Here is an 18488-nt window from a genome sequence, read left to right as displayed (position 1 = left end):
GCACAGTGAACCTTTCTGCCCTGGTTTTCATGAAGGAACATGTAATTTCAATGCAGACACACTAGGTGTCGCTGTTCTGTCTGGTCGCTGCAGCACAGCTTTAATATTTAGCCACGCTCTGATTGGTTACAGAACGACGAAAGCGGAGTGAAGCGCGCACTTCTGGTCCTGAATGAAAGTGTTCCGGTAAGCAACATACAAAGTAAATCAGAAATCCAAACCGCTGCCGTGTAGCTGGAATGAAGTCTCCACGAGGCTATTCCAAAAGGCCGATCTGGCCCATGGCAGTGTTAAAGTATGAATGACATGACAGCTAGGGGAAAACTACGAGGGAGACTGAAACAACATTCATTCCAGTTTTCTTGTTTCATGTCACTGTCAGAATAAAACACCGCGCCGGAGAATTATTATTAAAACACAGTGAGGACTTCGTCCCGATGAAATTGCAAAGGGAGGATTTATTTTCCTGTCTTTTCTTGTGGTACTTGACAGAAGACATGACAGCACCGCGCTGTATCCACAAACATGTGACTGCAGCATCCATTTAACAAGCAACAAACGCATTTTGAATACGTTACAGATCAACGTAACGCCGGACCAATTACGTTTCTGTTGCAACGTGATTGAAAATGCATTTTAGTTGTCTGAGAACGTAATTTTGTGGAGACAGGGTTGCTCATAGTGATGCTTGCTCTGTCTGGCACAATAACAGTAAAACATCCATCAGGTCTTCCTCAGTCTCTCACAGAGTTTCAGTTTATGTGGACGTTCCTGCTGGAACTCTGTCCTTCTACAGAGTCTCCTCTGACTCTCTGATCCACCTCCACACCTTCAACACCACATTCACTAAAACTCTCTATCCTGGATTCTGGTTCCTCAGTGTTTCTATGCTGAGCTGAGTCTCCAGAGTCTCCTCCTGGTACAGAAACAGTGTTGAACAGATAGTTGAGTCTCTCCATGACTTTGTCCCTCACAAACATGTTTTCACATTCATGGATTAAATGTGTTTCTTTGTCAAATCCTTCTAAATGATTCCTTGTAAACTTGTTCCTCTTCAAAGATGTAAGTTGTGATTCTTCCAGGAGCCAAATGTGGTGTTTGCGTCTTTTTCCAGTCAAATGTTGAGAGTGAAAATCAGGATGTGGTGTTCCTCTGACGCTCACTTGAACTAAAAGCATTTGAGCTGCACAAAGTGTGAAATGAGAGAGGAAGCAGTGAATCTCCAAACTGCTGACAGACTTTCACACATTATTGTCCAGTGAAAATCAGCTTTTTGTGCAGCTACACTTGATCCTGATTTGAGTCTTTAAGTCCTGTTCTAGTGATGAAATGAAACTAAAAATCCTGACTCTGAGTTCTTCATTACAAACACACATTATATCATCTGTTTATTTTTCATCTGCTTTATTCTACTCAACATTTAACAGGATTATAAAAAATACATTTAAAGTCTGTCAACAATCATACAGGTATGAGATCCATGAATCAGCCATAAGAATGGGGCTCTGGCAGAGTGACAGCAAAATAAGGGAACACAGTATGAGATTATAACCTGTGATTTAGAATCAAATAATGCTATAACCTGATGAATGTGTGTGAACTACCCAAATGCCTGTTTTTTCATCCATCCATCCATCCACTCTCTATACACCGCTTTATCCTCACGAGGGTCATGGGGGGTGCTGGAGTCTATCCCAGCTGACTCGGGCGAAGGCAGGGGACACCCTGGACAGGTCACCAGTCTGTCACAGGGCTACATATACAGACAAACAATCACACTCACATTCACACCTACGGACAACTTAGAGTAATCAATTAACCTCAGCTTTTTTTGGGACTGTGGGAAGAAACCGGAGTACCCGGAGAAAACCCACACATGCACAGGGAGAACATGCAAACTCCATGCAGAAAGATCCCAGGCCCAGGCTGGGATTTGAACCGGGATCTTCTTGCTGCAAGGCGAAAGTGCTAACCACTGTGCAGTTTATAAAGCATTATCCTGCAATTAAAGTCAACAGATTGGAACTTCCATTTATCCCTATCACAATGGTTAGATATATATATTTTCTCGGAGTGTATAAAGTCAGGTTAATGCGTACATCACAACAGTAAAGGTTCTGTAAGGTTACCTAGTCAGTCCACATTTATTCTATTCAACATTCTGAAAGTTTTTACAGAAAGGTTTGTTCATAGATCATTTACAGTCTCATTTATGACACTTTTTCCCTAAAAACAGACTGAAATGCACAAAATGAGACATAAAATGAAACAAAAAAACCTTAAACAGATGCAAAATGTCCAAAATGATACAAAAAATAATCTTAATGAGACACAAAATGTTCACAATGGAACAAAAACCTTTAAAAGCACGAAAAATGAGGAGTAAAAACAATCCTCAAGACAAAAAGTGACCAAGGTTAGAGACCAAATGATGAAAATGAGCCTCAATGAGACATAAAATGACCACATTCAACAAAAACAGCCTTTAAGTCACCAAAATGGAACAAAAACAACAAAAAGATGAAAAATGACAACATTTTATCCACTAACAACCCTAAGGATGCAAACTGATCAAAATAAGCCACAAAATGAGCAAATGTTAGCTTGTCAGTGTTGTGAAAACTTCAGTCTAACATGTCAGTGTGTAGTTTGATATCTGGAGCTGAGTTGCAGCTCGTTGTCTGGACTTCTGTCTTACCTGAATGTTTCCTATCTGGCTGAGGAGGCTTCATTTTTCTGTCACAGTCTTTGCTCACAATGTCTTCACAAGTTTCACACTTGAAATCTTCACCACAACTCTCCAATATCTCCAGGCTTTGTGTGTTAAACTGACTTTCTCAAGTGTTTCCATGTTTTTCTTCAGAATATGGAATGTGGTAACAGTTGTTAGTTCTTCTCTCTTTTCAGTAGTGAGAAAAAGACCCAAACAGAGTCTACTGAACGGTCCAACAGTGTTATGGGACAGTTCAAATGGGACACAAAATGACCAAAATGGAACATAAAACATCCGACCAAGATAGAAAAATACCACAATGAGCCATAAAATTAGAAAAGGGACATCAAATGTGAAACAAAAAGATAAAAGTGTCCAAAATGAGACACAAAATGTAGAAAATGAAAAAAAACAACCTTAAAGTGATGCAAAATGACTAAAATGAGAGATAAAATTAGCAATTCAGACTTAAAATGAGATGAAAACTGAAACAGAAATGGCCACTGAGTCACAGAATGATGAAATAGACGTGAACTGAACAAAAGAACTAACAAGATGAACAATTTTAAACAGAAATAAACTTAAAAACACACAAAATGACCAAAATGAACCACAAAATGGTCAAAATTAAGGCACAAAATGAGCAAAATGGAAGAAAAAAAATAACATGAAAAGATGCAAAATGTTTAAAACCAGACAGAAAGATGTAAACTGACCAAAACAAAACACATAATGACACAAATGAGAAACAAAATGATCCAGAAATCTTCTCTTACAGTCATGAAACATTCTGAGGGTTTTTACAGAGAGCTTTGTTCATAGATCATTTACAGTCTGATTTATGACACTTTTTTCCCCCTAAAAACAGACTGAAATGTACAAAATGATCCAAATGAGATGTTCATTTTGTGTCTCATTTTAGTCATTTTTGTTGCTAATTCTGCTCATGCATTTCTTTAAATAACTAATAATACTGTGGACTCATTATTTAAACTTGAGGTAAATTCTTAGCATACTCAACTGGAAAATACTTTTACTGATTTGCTGTTGTTTGAACCTTAGTGCTGTCTTCGGGTCAAAATGAACCAGACCACCATGTTTAATAGCATAGAACGGCCCCTAAATGACCTTTTTCAACTTGAAATTTGATCACTTTTCCTCAAGTGACCCCAACATTAGAAAAAGTGAAACATTGTTTTTGTTTATATTTTCATCAAAGCTGTACACCACCAGGGTACAAAGACTGTCTTCAGGTCATTTTTTACCTGGTGTCAGATAGAAAATTGACCCCCATGGAAAAGTGACCGAGGTTACAAAACATTAAATAACTAGCATAATACATAGTGGGGTCAAGATTCTACACCCTGGCTACTTCTGGACTGTTGAGATTGTCATATTTGCAGATTTTCAAATGAATATGGACTAATCTGATATTGCTGAAGTCATGAGGGCAGTTTTCAGGTTTCAGTTCCCAGCAGGTCAGAGATCAGGTTTTATTTAGTCATCCAGGAGTAACAAGAAGGACTGTAAAACAAATACTGTGTGCTGCACGTGTGACAAATACAGTTGCATTCTGTCCTCCATGTGTTAATTAGAGCTTAATATGTTCGGAATATTTTGCTTGAATCTGTTATTTTTTCTGTTCTTATGATTGATGTAGGTTATGCATCTTTCAGGTGGGAGAAATGACCCAAAAAATGAGAGAGTACTAGTATCTGGTAGTTGAGTTTTGTAGTTTTATATTCCATTGTACAGTATACAGTACACTGTTGTTTCCCTTCAAAAATTCATTTCAAGTTCATTTCTGCACATTTCTGGTAATTTATTAGGCTATAGAAGTATTATCTCTTGCAAAACAAGAAATGTTTACACCTATGCAGTACCTTTAGCAGCAATAATAGTGATAATAAACCTCTACTTAAAGAAAGAAAATAGTTACAGCATGAACAATGGTATAAAAACGAATGGTGTTCACTGATTAAATACAGTCTTTCTACCCTCTGAGGAAGCAAAAACAGGCATTCACAAAGTGTGTGACGCATGACAGGTTGTTTCTTCATGTAAAATAGATTTTTGGTTAAAAATTCCATTAAGCTGCTCTATTTTAGAGGCTCAGTTGAGGCAGGTCATTTCTGACCCTGAGGACAGGAGGAGTGTTCAGGACGTTCAGACAATACAAGGGTTCAATGTGCTGTATGACGACACAATGAGATCCTACTAACAAATCACACAGATGACCTATGTGGTGACAATAGAAGAAATAAATAGCATAAGACCTTTATGTAACCAGCAGAAACTGCAGCACAGCTTCACCTGTTTTTAACATTTCTGGTTTTAACATTTGCAGGAGTGTATCAGTTACTACTAGTAAAACCACGTGTCTGTTGCTTGAAAACATAATAATGTTGGTTATGTCTTTGATGTCTGACTCAGAGTTATTCTTGCTGGGGATCTTCAATGTTACATTAATTATGAAACAACTTGTAAATGTACATCTGTTTGAAAACATTCAAAACATTTCATGAAGCAGTCATGGAGCTGTAGACGTTTTATTACAACTTTATTTCACGTCCAGATCTCCTCTGCTGCAGTGACACACTCTGTTGTGTCCTACTGTCACAATGTCTCTGTATCTCGTTGCCTCCTTTTACTTGAAAGACAGCAGAGCTCAAGCTGAGTGGATTCCAGCAGTATATTCACACCTGAACAGCCATGTTCTCTCAGCAGGATGTGAAAATGTTCCAAACAGCTTCACATTATCTCCAATCAGTGCTCTGCTGATGAAGGATGTCATGATAGCAGAAATGTAGCAGTCTGTACCAATACCATATCCATCCAGACATTCAGTTTGGTTCTTCTGCCTGCTCCACCACCACAGTCCAGACTCCATCTGGTCTAATCATCAAGGATTGCTTACATACTTCCTCACAGTTGTTGTTGAACCACAGACTAAAGCTGCTTTAAATCTAAAACATCTACTTTTAACCTGTACCAATTCTTACATGTTGTTTCAACCTTAATTCTGACATTATGTTTTCCACAGATGTTTCAGGATCAGGACTTCTCAGCTGTGTGGATTCTCATGTGGGCTTTTAATTGATAACTATATTTAAAGCTTTTTCCACAGGTTCCACAAGAATATGGCTTCTCACCTGTGTGACGTCTTAAGTGGACAGTCAAATGGTCCTGTCGACTAAAGCTTTTACCACAGGTTCCACAAGAATATGGTTTTCCCATTTTGTGAACTGCCATGTGCTTATAATGAGCTGATGAACCAGAAAATCTTTTTCCACAAATGTGACAAACATATGGTTTCTCACCTGTGTGATGTCTCATGTGTTCAGTCAAAGAGGTCCGTCGAATAAAGCTTTTACCACAGGTTCCACAAGAATATGGCTTCTCACCTGTGTGAAGTCTCATGTGGTCAGTCAAAGAGGTCCGTTGACTGAAGCTTTTTTCACAGGTTCCACAAGAATATGGCTTCTCACCTGTGTGACATCTCATGTGGTCAGTCAAAGAGGTCCGTTGACTAAAGCTTTTTTCACAGGTTCCACAAGAATATGGCTTCTCACCTGTGTGACATCTCATGTGGTCAGTCAAAGAGGTCCGTTGACTGAAGCTTTTTTCACAGGTTCCACAAACATACGGCTTCTCACCTGTGTGACATCTCATGTGAACAGTCAAATGGACCTGTTTACGGAAGCTTTTTCCACAGGTTCCACAAGAATATGGCTTCTCACCTGTGTGACATCTCATGTGGTCAGTCAAAGAAGTCCGTTGACTGAAGCTTTTTTCACAGGTTCCACAAACATACGGCTTCTCACCTGTGTGACATCTCATGTGAACAGTCAAATGGACCCGTTGACTGAAGGTTTTTCCACAGGTTTCACAAGAATATGGCTTCTCACCTGTGTGGGTTTTGTGATGTTTGATTAAATCTGATTTACAACTAAAAGCTTTTCCACAGACTTTGCAAGTTGCAGATTTTGTTGCCTTGTCATTATCACACTGTCTCGCTGATGTTGGAGCATTGTCTACATCATTACTGTGACTGTTGTTACTCTGATGTCTTGGTTTCAGGTCGATACATCTAGTTGATCCTGAGTCTACATCCTTGCTTCCTTCCTGATCTGGGCTCTCAGCTACACAAGAGATGTGAAATAGGAGCTGATCACTGTTTGGTTTTAGTTCACTGTGGTCACTTTCCTCATCAGCAGGAGTCACCTCAAAGGTATCAGTCTCCTGTTTCAATCCAATTAAGTCTTCCTCCTGACTGGAGCAGAGTTCATCCTGTTCCACTTTAATTTGTGGTAACCCTGGGTTTGATTGGTCCAGACTGGTGCACAATTCTTCCTGTTCCATTTTAATTTGAGAAATCTCTGGGTTTGATTGGTCCTGACTGGTGCAGAATTCCTCCTGCTGATCTGTAATCCGTGGAGGCTCTGGGTCCTCATGATCCACCATGGAGTTTCTCTCCTGGTCATGGGGCTGATGGTCAACAACAGTCTTCTCATTCTCACAGACATAAGACTGTGGGAGCTCTGGAGGGACAAAGAGACAAAAGATAATGGTTACTACTGTGATGATGAGAGAACACACATCTGTCACTTTGTCCAGGACTGGTTGTCTCCAACCAACACGGTCTCACGGGGATTCGTGAAACTGTCACGTCAGTTTTTGTTTCGGTTTCGTGCGCACCAACACGATGTCGTCATGTTTTTCGTGCCGCTCACCACGAGCGAAACCCGCTGTGGTAATCACATCTGAAAGTGGTTTATACCGGCGGATTCATGACGATCTAAGCTGTCCATCGGCGTTTGCGGCCGCTGCTGCCGCCAGACATTCTTTAAATTCCTATGCAAATTCGGCGGATTCGTGACGATTTAAGCTGTCCATCTGCGTTTGCGGCTGCCTCCGCGGCCGCCATTGCGGCCGCCTTTGCGGCCGCCAGACATCCAGCTGCAGCCGCGGTGGCGGCCACAAACGCCGGCCGCAAACGCCAATGGACAGCTTAAATCGTCATGAATCCGCCGGTATAAACCACTTTCAGATGTGATCCGATGTCCGGCGGCCGCGGCGGCAGCCGCGAACGCCGATGGACAGCTTAGATCGTCATGAATCTGCCGAATTTGCATAGGAATTTAAAGAATGTCTGGCGGCCGAAGCGGCGGCCGCAGTGGCGGCCGCAAACGCCAATGGACAGCTTAGATCGTCATGAATCCGCCGGTATAAACCACTTTCAGATGTGATTACCACAGCGGGTTTCGCTCGTGGTGAGCGGCACGAAAAACATGACGACATCGTGTTGGTGCGCACGAAACCGAAACAAAAACTGACGTGACAGTTTCACGAATCCCCGTGAGACCGGGCTGCTCCAACAAAATCAGCTCAACAGTTGAATGTTTGATGCAAAAAGAATATGATGGTTTATAATAGAAATCTTTGAGCCATGAAACAGCAGCAGGAATGATACAAGCATCTCCAAATGACTGAACATTTCTATGAACACGTTGCTCCACAGTGGATACAGGATCACAAAGTTCTAATGGTAAACACCACTGGGTACTTTTCTACACACCACACAGACAGGTTTGATGGGGATCCAGTAAAATCTGTTTGAATAAAGCTGCTGTCCTCTTCAGCCTTCAAACCTGTCAGGACATTTGGATTTTAATGTTATTCTTATTTTACTGCTGGTTACTGTACTGTTGATTTGACTCATCAGTGAAACCCAACATGTTAATAGTGGAATGCAGTTGAACACATTACTTCTATACTCTCTAACTCTGTACGTGCGCTTTCTTTAGATCATGAATGATCTCTATACATGGAATTATGTCTCTGGACTGAAATGATGGAATGACTGAGTCCTCTGTCAGAGTTTTATTATTAAACTGTTTGATAACACAATGCAGTTGCTGTCAGTGTGGAGTAGTTCAGATAAACACTTCCAGCACCTCTGAACAGGAAACTTTGGTTCTTGCTTCCAGGCTCAATCAACACAACGATCACATTTTTAAAAATCCACACAGCATCAATAACAGACACCATTAGGGCTGCACGATATATCAAAAAAATATCGTTTTTGCAATAATGGTAAGTGCGATATCCATATCGCAAAGTTGCGCAATAATTTTATGATTATTTAGATGTATAAATCATGCTTTTTGCATGCATAGACGTTTTCTTGTGACCAATTGAGCGTGACCTTAAACCCCTCTCCCCCATCCCAAATAGCACTTTTGCTACCAGCGCCACAACACAACATGGCAGGACACGGGAAGACGACTGTAACGAACAACTTGTGCCTAAAAAACAGCGCACCTCAGAAACTTGGGAGTACTACGGCTTTAGGAGACAGGACGAGTCATAGACGCAAGTACTTTGCAAGTCATGCCGAAAAATTGTGGCTACGTCGCGAGGAAACACTACAAATCTGCACAGCCACCTCAAACACAACCACAAGGAACTGTATGCTGTTTTCTTACAATCTAAAACACCACGAGCTACTCCCATGAAGGCAGACAAAATAAAGGCAAGCACACAGACAACAATTGGTGAAAGTTTTTCTTCTGTTACACCATATGAAAAAACTTTCAACCGCCACCAAGGTTTAACTGAGGCCATTACACGTTATATTGTGAAATGCACACTCTCCATTAATGCCGTGTGCAAAGAAGGTTTTTTGGATATGCTGAAAGAATTCGACTGCAGATACCAAGTGCCATCACTGAACTATTTCCCAAGTCGCCATTCCACAGATGTACGAGGCATGCTTGGGGTCTGTAAAAGCGGAGCTTAATAATGTGGATTTCTTTGCAAGCACCACAGATTTATGGTCCAGTCGTACTACTGAGCCCTGCATCAGTTTTACTGTTCACTTTCTCACAAATGACTTTGATCTGAAAACACGCTGCTTCGAAGTCTCCTACTTTCCGGACTCCCACACCGGTGAAAATATAGCGGCTGCCCTGTGGGATGTGTTGACGAACTGGGGGTTGCAAGAAGAGGAACAAGTGGTTATCACATCGGACAACAGCACTAATATCCAATAGCGCAATATATATCGATATTGCAGTTCTGGACACCCATATCGCACATATTTCCAATCTCATGCAGCCCTAGACACCATATTATGAGCCCATCCTCTCTCCCTCACAATGTGTCTCAGTTCACCGTTAACTATTCACCTCAACACTTCATGATGTTCTACATGTGTAGCGGAGTTAATGATTCCACTTGCCATCTCATATTACATATTTGGTTCCCACGGTGACCACCGGATATGGCATGGACGCACAACGTCCGGGCCCCTGCAGACTTGGGGTGTGTTCCATAGGTATGAAGAGTAGATACGACACGCCCCTCTGAGCACCATGCCTACGGAGACACTAAGCTAGTGGGGCAAAGTTTCAGTGTTTTCCATTGATGTCAGTGGCACGAAAACTAAAACAAGAAGAATGCCGGCTCATTGTGCTGCATACAGTTGCACACTACATCGGACGATCAAGACAAGGAAACTTGGAATAACTTTCCACAGGTAAGAATAGTTTTTGGCTCTTTTTTCATTATTAAATCTTGTTGAGAGCTTCCAGTTTGTGAGAGCTTGCTAGTTAACCACTAGCAAAACACTAACATGGGCTAACAGCTGGACAAACAAATACCAGATGATTAATAGTAGATGTAGTATAGTTGTATAAGCAGTAGTAGTAATACTAAAGTACAAGCAGTAGTAGTAGTATAAGTAGCTGTTAGAGTAGTAGAAGTAGTATCAGCATGTCTACTAGTATTACAAGTTGTAGAAGCAGTGACAGTATCAGCAGCAGTAGTTGTGTATTACCACTACTACTAGTAGTAATAATAATCATAATACATCAAATTTATATAGCGCTTTTTGGGACACTCAAAGACACTTTACAAGACAGACAGACAAGCAGACAGATAGTAGTCACATTACTATTAATACCACCAATACTACCAACAGTAGTTATAAAGCCTAACTCATATAGATCTGGATTAGCATCTATCTTATTCCTCCAAACCCATTTTATGATTGGGCAATTCTTTAGGACTGCTCTCAGATAATTGAAATGATACTAAACAATGCTATACTTATCAAATTAAATAACTTTGGTCTCCACTATATTGGCTAATTGAGTTCTTTGCACTTAATTTATTAGCATGATTTCTTTTCAAATATGTGTTGTGTACATATTTACTTCTCTGTCTACTTGTTTTCTTTACTCCATGTAGGTTTCCCAAAGACTATGGGTTGAGGAAGAAGTGGGAAGCAGCTCTGAGGAGAGAGAGCTTTGCTGCAACTATATTCACCTTATTCAGCTCCGCCCATTTTCCAACGGGCGGGACTTCCTGTTTTGAGTAGCACTTCCGGTAACTCGGTCATGGTGGTGTTTACAACTGAGAAAGTGATGTGGGAAGAAACGAAAACCTCTTTAAAAAACAGAAATGGATCAAGTCTGCCTCATCCGCGACTTATTACAGAGTGGGAGGATGACATGAAAAAGTGGCCACAAGTCATGTATGGCGATATTTTTAACTATTTCGTGTTGTCTCTTGGCGTTGATCGCTCGGCTATGAGGAATTATAAGAGCACTGAAGCCTATCAATATTTGCACAGTGGTAAAGTTGGCGCTGTTCTGTTACATCAAGAACGGGAATATACATTTCTTAAAGGTAATGTCAGCTCAAGTCAGTCTAGTACCTCCTCACACATGGCAATGACAATAAACTAAACCAAAATCGGTTGAAAAATGAGCAGATTCTGATTTATTTTCAATGTGCATGCATTGCTTTGAATGGGAACTTTGCCCCCTCCAAGATGGCTGCCACGTAGGCACGTCGATTAGCCGGCTGCTGCAGCGCTGGCGTATCTACTCTTCATATCTATGGTGTGTTCCCCCACATTGCGGTCTCAGTCTGCTGTGTCCGGTTGCCGTGGTAAGATGACCAGTTTAAGCTCCGCTCGCAAAATGCTAATTAAGTTTAACCTCCATGCTGAATATATTGAGAGGTTACCACGTGTACGACCGTGAGAGTAATATCAGTGTGTTTTACCAGCTCCTGCAAATAAACGGCGGATTTGATGCCAATAGGGAGGATGCTCCTACACAATGCAAGAGAGAGTACACAACCACTACACATGCTATAACTGGAATTCTTCACCATCAAAACACATACACACCTGTGGGTTGTAAGGGGATGTGTGGTTTCCAGATGACATCCAGCAGTCTGCGCTGACGATCGATCTCCTCCTGGTACTGGACGATGGTTTTTTCAAACTCTGAGAATATTTCTCCAGCAGCAGCAGCTAGTCTGTCGCTGATCAACTCTCTCAGATACTCAACTGAACACATCGTTACTTTATCGCCCTGATATTTCTCATTCATACTATAATACAGCCGTTTTACAGCTCAGTCCACACAGCAGTGAAGCAAACTCTGCACATGCTTCTTTGTTTACATCCGCCGGGTGTCACACTGTGAAGTTCCGGCAGAAACACTGAGTTACTTTCTTCTTCCTCATTGAATTCGGCAGACGAGACGCATCACTGGCGTATTGCTGCCACCTACTGGATGTTACTCATAGTCCTTAGAGAATCCTCCATATTTTCTGATGCAGTCCTGTGGTCATGAGAAAGTTCAGAAGTTTCTTCATATTTGTCCACTCCTCCATGTTAAGTAGAAAGCAAAGATTAAAAACAGTTCGTCCAGCTGCTCATTGTCTCTCATGTTTCTTCTGTTGGCATGAGTAGAGCTTACACTTAAGGAGAACATTTCTCACAGTTTCTAGTTCACCTCACTCACAGTTCCTATCTCTGTGCTTCCCAATCAAAGCCAGTCCACTTTTCAGACTGCAGTGTCTGAGTCTTAGCCAGGTTAGAACGATTGAGTCTCTTCTTGCACCACTGAAGTGACTTCTTACTTTTCCCATTTTACCTTGAAGAGCAAAATCAGTCCCCCTCTTCTTTTGTTTCTTAAAAAGTCAAAGCATTTCTTCCTCAGACTGACTTTAAAAGCACGTGTTTGGAGAGATTGATAGAGCTGGAATGAAAATGTCTTTGGGGAAATCAGCGGCTCCAGATGGACTTACAACCAACTTTGATCCGTTTTTCTGGGCTGATATTAGAGAATGACTGTTTGAAGCATTCAAAGAAGCTTTCAATCAGGGAGTCACACTCATTTTAGTTCAGGTTCCACATTTAGCCCAGTTTGATCTCAAGTGGGCCGGACCGCTTTTTACTACACGATCAGAACCACAAAAGTCAGGTTAAAAAAGACAAAAAATGAGACAAAAACCAGACAAAATATTGTGAAAATGAGACAGAAAAGGACAAAAGAACAATCTAGTATTTGACTTTGTGATCATGGTCTAGAAATGATTTTAAATGGATACTTTGACTCATTTACAATCTGCAGTTCATGTCTTCTCTGGAATTTGGACACTTTGATGATGATTGATGGATTGTGCTCATTTGGTAGAGGATGCTGCTTTTACACTCTTTCTACATTCACTGAAAGCTTCTGACAAGCTTCAACACCACTTTATTTGACATTCACTGCATTATTTTGGATTGAAAATTCATTCATATGCTCTCAGTGTTGTCCAGCAGAATTCCTTCAATGTGGAACTACTAGAAGATGAGATGTTAACAGGAGCAAAGACCAAGGAGACCCATCAGTCCTCTGCTGTTTATTATTAGCTCTGGATATCAACCCTCCTGTTGGCTTCATTTACGACACCAAAAAACATGAAAAAAAATCCAGAAATTCACCAAAAAAATTCACCAAATTTATGAAAATGTGCAAAAACCAATAATTCAAAAAAGTTTTATTTAAAAAAAAAACAAAATCCGCCTAACGTGGCAAGAAAATTCTTTTAAATATTTTCAGAAAATGAGTAAAAATCCTCCAAAAAAATCTTAAAAATACCTTAAGTGATTAAATATTTATCAGTAAAACTTCTGATATTTTCTTGAACAACATTCACATAAAAATCAACCAAAATCCAGAGAACTCACTGGATTTTGGTTGATTTTTATGTGAATGTTCTTTTGAAACGTTTCTTCTTTTTGCACCAAAAAATGTTCAAAAATGTCCCAAAAATGTTAAAATGTGGACATCAGAAGTTTCACTGTGAAAATATTTATTTTCCACATTTTCAAACTTTAAAACGACACGAGGGTTAAAATAATGAAACTCTAAAAGCATTTAATAATGACACAGTCAGCAGATGATCCAACATTATTTTAAAGCTGTGTGTATTTTCCAGAAGCCTCAGGGTTTGATTGAAACTAAATGTGAGATCTGATCCATTCACCAGAAAACACAAACTTTACTTCAGAATATTCCAGTAAAAATGAGCTGAAACATTTGGGAGAAACTATCAGTAAAATATGATCAACAGGGAAACTTCTAACATTCTGATTGTTGGAAATCAAATCTAAAATCCTTGAAGATCTGCTTCCAAAGAAATCTTTCATATTTGGTAGAATATTGAGGACAGAAATGGAAGGATTTCAGGATAAATTTACCACAAACCACAGAAGAGCACAGAATACTTTGGAAAGAGTGATCGAGATGTGATGAACTGACTGCCAAGTCCTCACACCTTAATCCCATCAGAAAGTTATGGAGATTTATGGCAAGAAAAGTTCATAATGATGGAAAACAGTTCAATAACAAGGATGATCTGAAACATTAATGATTAAAGCACGAAACAGAATTGATGAGAAAATGCTGCTTTCTCTGATTCAGAACCAAAAAGGTGAACAGAAGTGACTTTACACTATGGAGACGATAAATTATTAAGATCTGATCTTTTTGTTGACATTTTTAATTCTATTTAATCAAATTTACAACTGTAAAATAAATGATGTTTTATATTTAAATTTCTACCTGTTCTGATCTCTGTGTTCCATGTTGAGTAGAATAAAGCAGATGAATAATAACCAGCTGATATAATGTGTGTTTGTAATGAAGAACTCAGAGTCAGGATTTTTAGCCACAGCCCTTTATTCTTCTCCATCACACACAAGATGAAGGAAGTTCTCATTTCATCACTAGAACAGGATTTAAAGACTCAAATCAGGATCAAGTGTGGCTGCACAAAAAGCTGATTTTCACTGGACAATAATGTGTGAAAGTCTGTCAGCAGTTTGGAGATTCACTGCTTCCTCTCTCATTTCACACTTTGTGCAGCTCAAATGCTTTTAGTTCAAGTGAGCGTCAGAGGAACACAGCACACTTCTCCTCCATTCCTCGGGCATCTTCTCACTATCTAAGATCCTGTTGAACAACCCAGTCACAAACTCTACTGCTACCTCTCCGAGACACTTCCATACCTCCACAGGTATATCATCAGGACCAAGTGCCTTTCCACTCTTCATCCTTAGCACACCAGCTCACCTACGACCGCTCAAACACTGCATTATGATTTCCATATCCTTCTGTACACTACCGTTCAAAAGTTTGGGGTCATCCAGACAATTCCATGTTCTCCATGAAAGCTCCCACTTTCATTCATGTGCTAACATAACTGCACAAGGGTTTTCTAATCATCAATGAGCCTTTCAACAGCATTAGCTAACACAATGTAGCATTAGAACACAGGAGTGATGGTTGCTGGAAATGTTCCTCTGTATCCCTATGGAGATATTCCATTAAAAATCTGCCGTTTCCAGCTAGAATAATCATTTACCACATTAACAAGGTCAAGACTAGATTTATCATTTATTTAATGCTATCTTCATTGAAAAGAACTGATTTTAAAAAAAGGACATTTCTAAGTGACCTCAAACTTTTGAACAGTAGTGCATATTTATATAATGTCATATTTTTAAAATTAGACATGTAAGATGAAATAATACTGATGATAGCTCGTGTCCTTGTTTCTCTTTAAGCACACATCACACAGTATTACAATGAATAAGAACATTCAATCATCAAATACAATCATTTTCATAACAAGCTGCTGTGGAGGCAAAACCTTTTTGTTCTTTGCAATAACTCTTTTGTTCTTTTATTCAGAGCTCTAAAGGTACAGGTGACACAGAGTGCAAAGCATTCTATGTGTCAAGTCAAACTGGAAGGAGCTGAAAACTAAAGGAGAAGCATTTACGCACAGGTCCTACACTCAGCTGGGGCGGAACCAACTTGCGGCTGCAGGTTTGCCACCGGCGGCATACATGGGGACACAGGCAGCACTGAGGAGGAACTGAGAATGAATGACCGAGTTCAAACAAAGTGGTCGTGAGTTTCTGTTGGGAAAGCATCAAGATCTGCAGCAAACTGTGCAGGATTGCCTTCATCTCCAAAATCCGGGTTGCAGCCGGTAAGAGCAGAATTCTGGAGACTCTAAAAGACTGTTTAAGCTGCCGATGTGTGCCACTGCAGTATGTGTTAGCATTAGCATTACCATTAGCCACGGAGATCGGCCACGAGCGGCTTGCTGTCAACTTTGTCTGTTTACCAATAATTGCCGTGTGTTTTGTAATTGTTCAGTTGAAAATAAGATTGCAGGCTAATTGGTGCTAATTAGAGGGTTCCAGCTAAGACCAGTGAATTCATCCTGTTTGTAATGGTGGGTTTTTACGATGCCCTTTATTTATTTATTGGATCTGGAAAGGATTGCACTTTAAAAGCACTTTATGCACTTTAATTAATTTTAAAACCATGAAGTGAAAAGTGTAAAATGGTTAAAAAATGTTTGATAAAAATGCTAAGAGTAATTTGTTAAACTGTGATTCAAAATCAACTCTTTAAAATGCAGATAAATTCATGTGTGGTATAGTATTGGGTTGAATATTGCTCATGCCATGATTTGTCGCTTCAGTTTATGTGGTGTTGAGGTTGACAAACATAAACTGAGTGGAGTAGCATTTGCCAATGTGGTGAAAATGTCCATGAGGAATGGTTGTTACTATTTGCTGAATGCAGTAATGTGAACATTGTCCTTTTGTGTTCTGTTTAAAGGTTTTTCACCTTAATCTATCAACTAAACGTATGGACTTATGGAAGTTGCCACCTCTGTATCTCATGAATTTGCGACCACTGCAAAATAAAAGAGGGAAAAGAAAGAAAGCAACTGTCTGATTGATGAGTGGAGTCCTGCTCAAACCCTGGGTAGATGAAACATCCTTTTTCAAGTGGGGAAACTGCACAAACTGTGAGAAAAATCATCAATGAGAATCACCTCTCATTGAAAGTGGGAGGACACTTGACACTATGGGAGAGTGCAAAGAACAGAGAGTGAGAGCTGCCTTTAAACAGAACACTGAGCAGTAAAATACATTCACTAACTTACAGCATGAACAGTTTTCTACCAGCAGTCCTGTCTTGAATCACCTGCAGTAGCATCTTTATGTTCTCTTTATTCTCTTTTTCCATGTCTGTTTTCTGTCTATGTTCCTTATTTTCAACAGTTTAAGTTCATTTGTATCAGTTTTAGGTGAAACTGAAAAGAGCTAAAAGTGAACTATTGAGTTGAAATGTGTCCTCTGTGTTGGCTGATGAACATATGGGACACTCTGACACTTGTGTATAGAGTGGTATCCTAATGAAGATGTGTTTGATGTGACAGGTGATTGGCAGGAGGAGGAGAGTCTGACGGAGGAGCAGAGGAATGTTGGCAGCCATTTAGTCTGAGCTCAACAACGGAGGAAACATGGATTCTTCACAAAAAGTGAGAAACATACCACTGTAACATTATTATCATGAATTTGTTCTTTAAAATGTGTAAAGTTGCTCCAGTTGGTTAGATGGGCCGACCAAAGCCAGGTGACGTTGGCTGGAGAGATGTAGCTCTGCAGAAGCAGCTGTACTGAGGATATAATGGTGGACTGCTTGGAAGCTGCTTGTTTTTTGTTTGAGGCTGAACTAGCTGCTGATCATACTTTCTGAAAATGTCTTACATGGTGATGAAGATAAGTAACAGAAGAAAAGTCTTGTTTTTCAAGCAAGTTGTTCAGGAAGGTAAAGAGCAGCATTTTCTTTGGTAGAGAATAATACTTTTGAGCATTGTGAGTTTACCAGCCTTTTCCTTCTCAAGAAATTCAGACAGTTGAACCCAGAAGTTTACTTACACTGTATAAACAACACATAACCCTTTTTTAAATTTACACGATCTGACATTAAATCTGGCAAGGCTTCTCCTGTTTTGTGTCGGTTAAGATGACCAAAATTATCTTTAAATGCCAGAATAATGAAAGAAAGATTTTTTTTGATAATTTTTATTATTTTCTTTACAATCAGAAGTTTGCATCCACTAAGATTGCTATTCCTTCAAGATAATGATGTCCTGACTTTGAAAGCTTTTGATAGATTAAGATGTATTTTCAGGCACACCTCAAACACACTGCTTCCTTGTGTGACGACATTAGAAAATCTAAAGAAATCAGCCAAGACATCAGGAAAACATTTGTGGGCCTCCACAGGTGTGGTTCATCCTTGGGTGCAATTTCCAGATTGCTGTGGTTTGACGTTTATCTGTCCAAACAATTACATGCACAGATCAACACCATGGGAATGTCAAGCCATCCTACTGCTCAAGATGGAGATTGGTTAAGGTTAGGATTGTTTTGGAGGGAAATGTGCTCATCAACCCCAGAACAAAAGCAAACGACCTTGTGAAGATGCTGGCTGAGGATGGCCTGAGTACACCATCCCAACTGTGAAGCATGGGGGTGGCAGCACCATGTTGTGGGAGTGTTTTTGCTGCAGGAGGGACTGGTGCACTTCACTAAATAGATGGCATCAAG

The 18488-nt window shown here is 40.0% G+C and overlaps 2 protein-coding genes across 6 annotated transcripts in view; one reads left to right on the top strand and one right to left on the bottom strand.

The window, feature by feature from the left end:
* Positions 1-12189, bottom strand: part of LOC127531907 (zinc finger protein 37 homolog) — a 269232-nt gene extending 257043 nt beyond the window's left edge. Inside the window, exons 1-2 of the mRNA XM_051942318.1 lie at positions 11916-12189; positions 6202-7254 (exon numbers count right to left, since the gene is read on the bottom strand). Coding sequence (XP_051798278.1) covers positions 6202-7254; positions 11916-12120 — 1258 coding nt within the window. The 5' untranslated portion in view covers positions 12121-12189. The remainder of the gene's footprint in view (positions 1-6201; positions 7255-11915) is intronic.
* Positions 1-18488, top strand: part of LOC127531978 (zinc finger protein OZF-like) — a 205188-nt gene that overhangs the window by 180044 nt on the left and 6656 nt on the right. For 2 of the 5 annotated variants that reach the window (XM_051942766.1, XM_051942764.1), the window contains exon 2: positions 17312-17413. In XM_051942766.1, the coding sequence (XP_051798726.1) occupies positions 17396-17413 (18 nt within the window). In that variant the 5' untranslated portion in view covers positions 17312-17395. Of the gene's footprint in view, positions 1-15897; positions 16064-16813; positions 16898-16958; positions 16981-17311; positions 17414-18488 lie in introns of those variants that run through there. The other 3 variants (XM_051942765.1, XM_051942763.1, XM_051942767.1) reach the window with 3 other exon arrangements.

The sequence above is a fragment of the Acanthochromis polyacanthus genome, chromosome 22 (genome assembly GCF_021347895.1).
Source record: "Acanthochromis polyacanthus isolate Apoly-LR-REF ecotype Palm Island chromosome 22, KAUST_Apoly_ChrSc, whole genome shotgun sequence".
Classification (NCBI taxonomy): domain Eukaryota; kingdom Metazoa; phylum Chordata; class Actinopteri; family Pomacentridae; genus Acanthochromis; species Acanthochromis polyacanthus.
The sequence above is the reverse complement of the archived record's forward strand: the minus strand, read 5'-3'. Positions and strand labels throughout refer to the sequence as shown.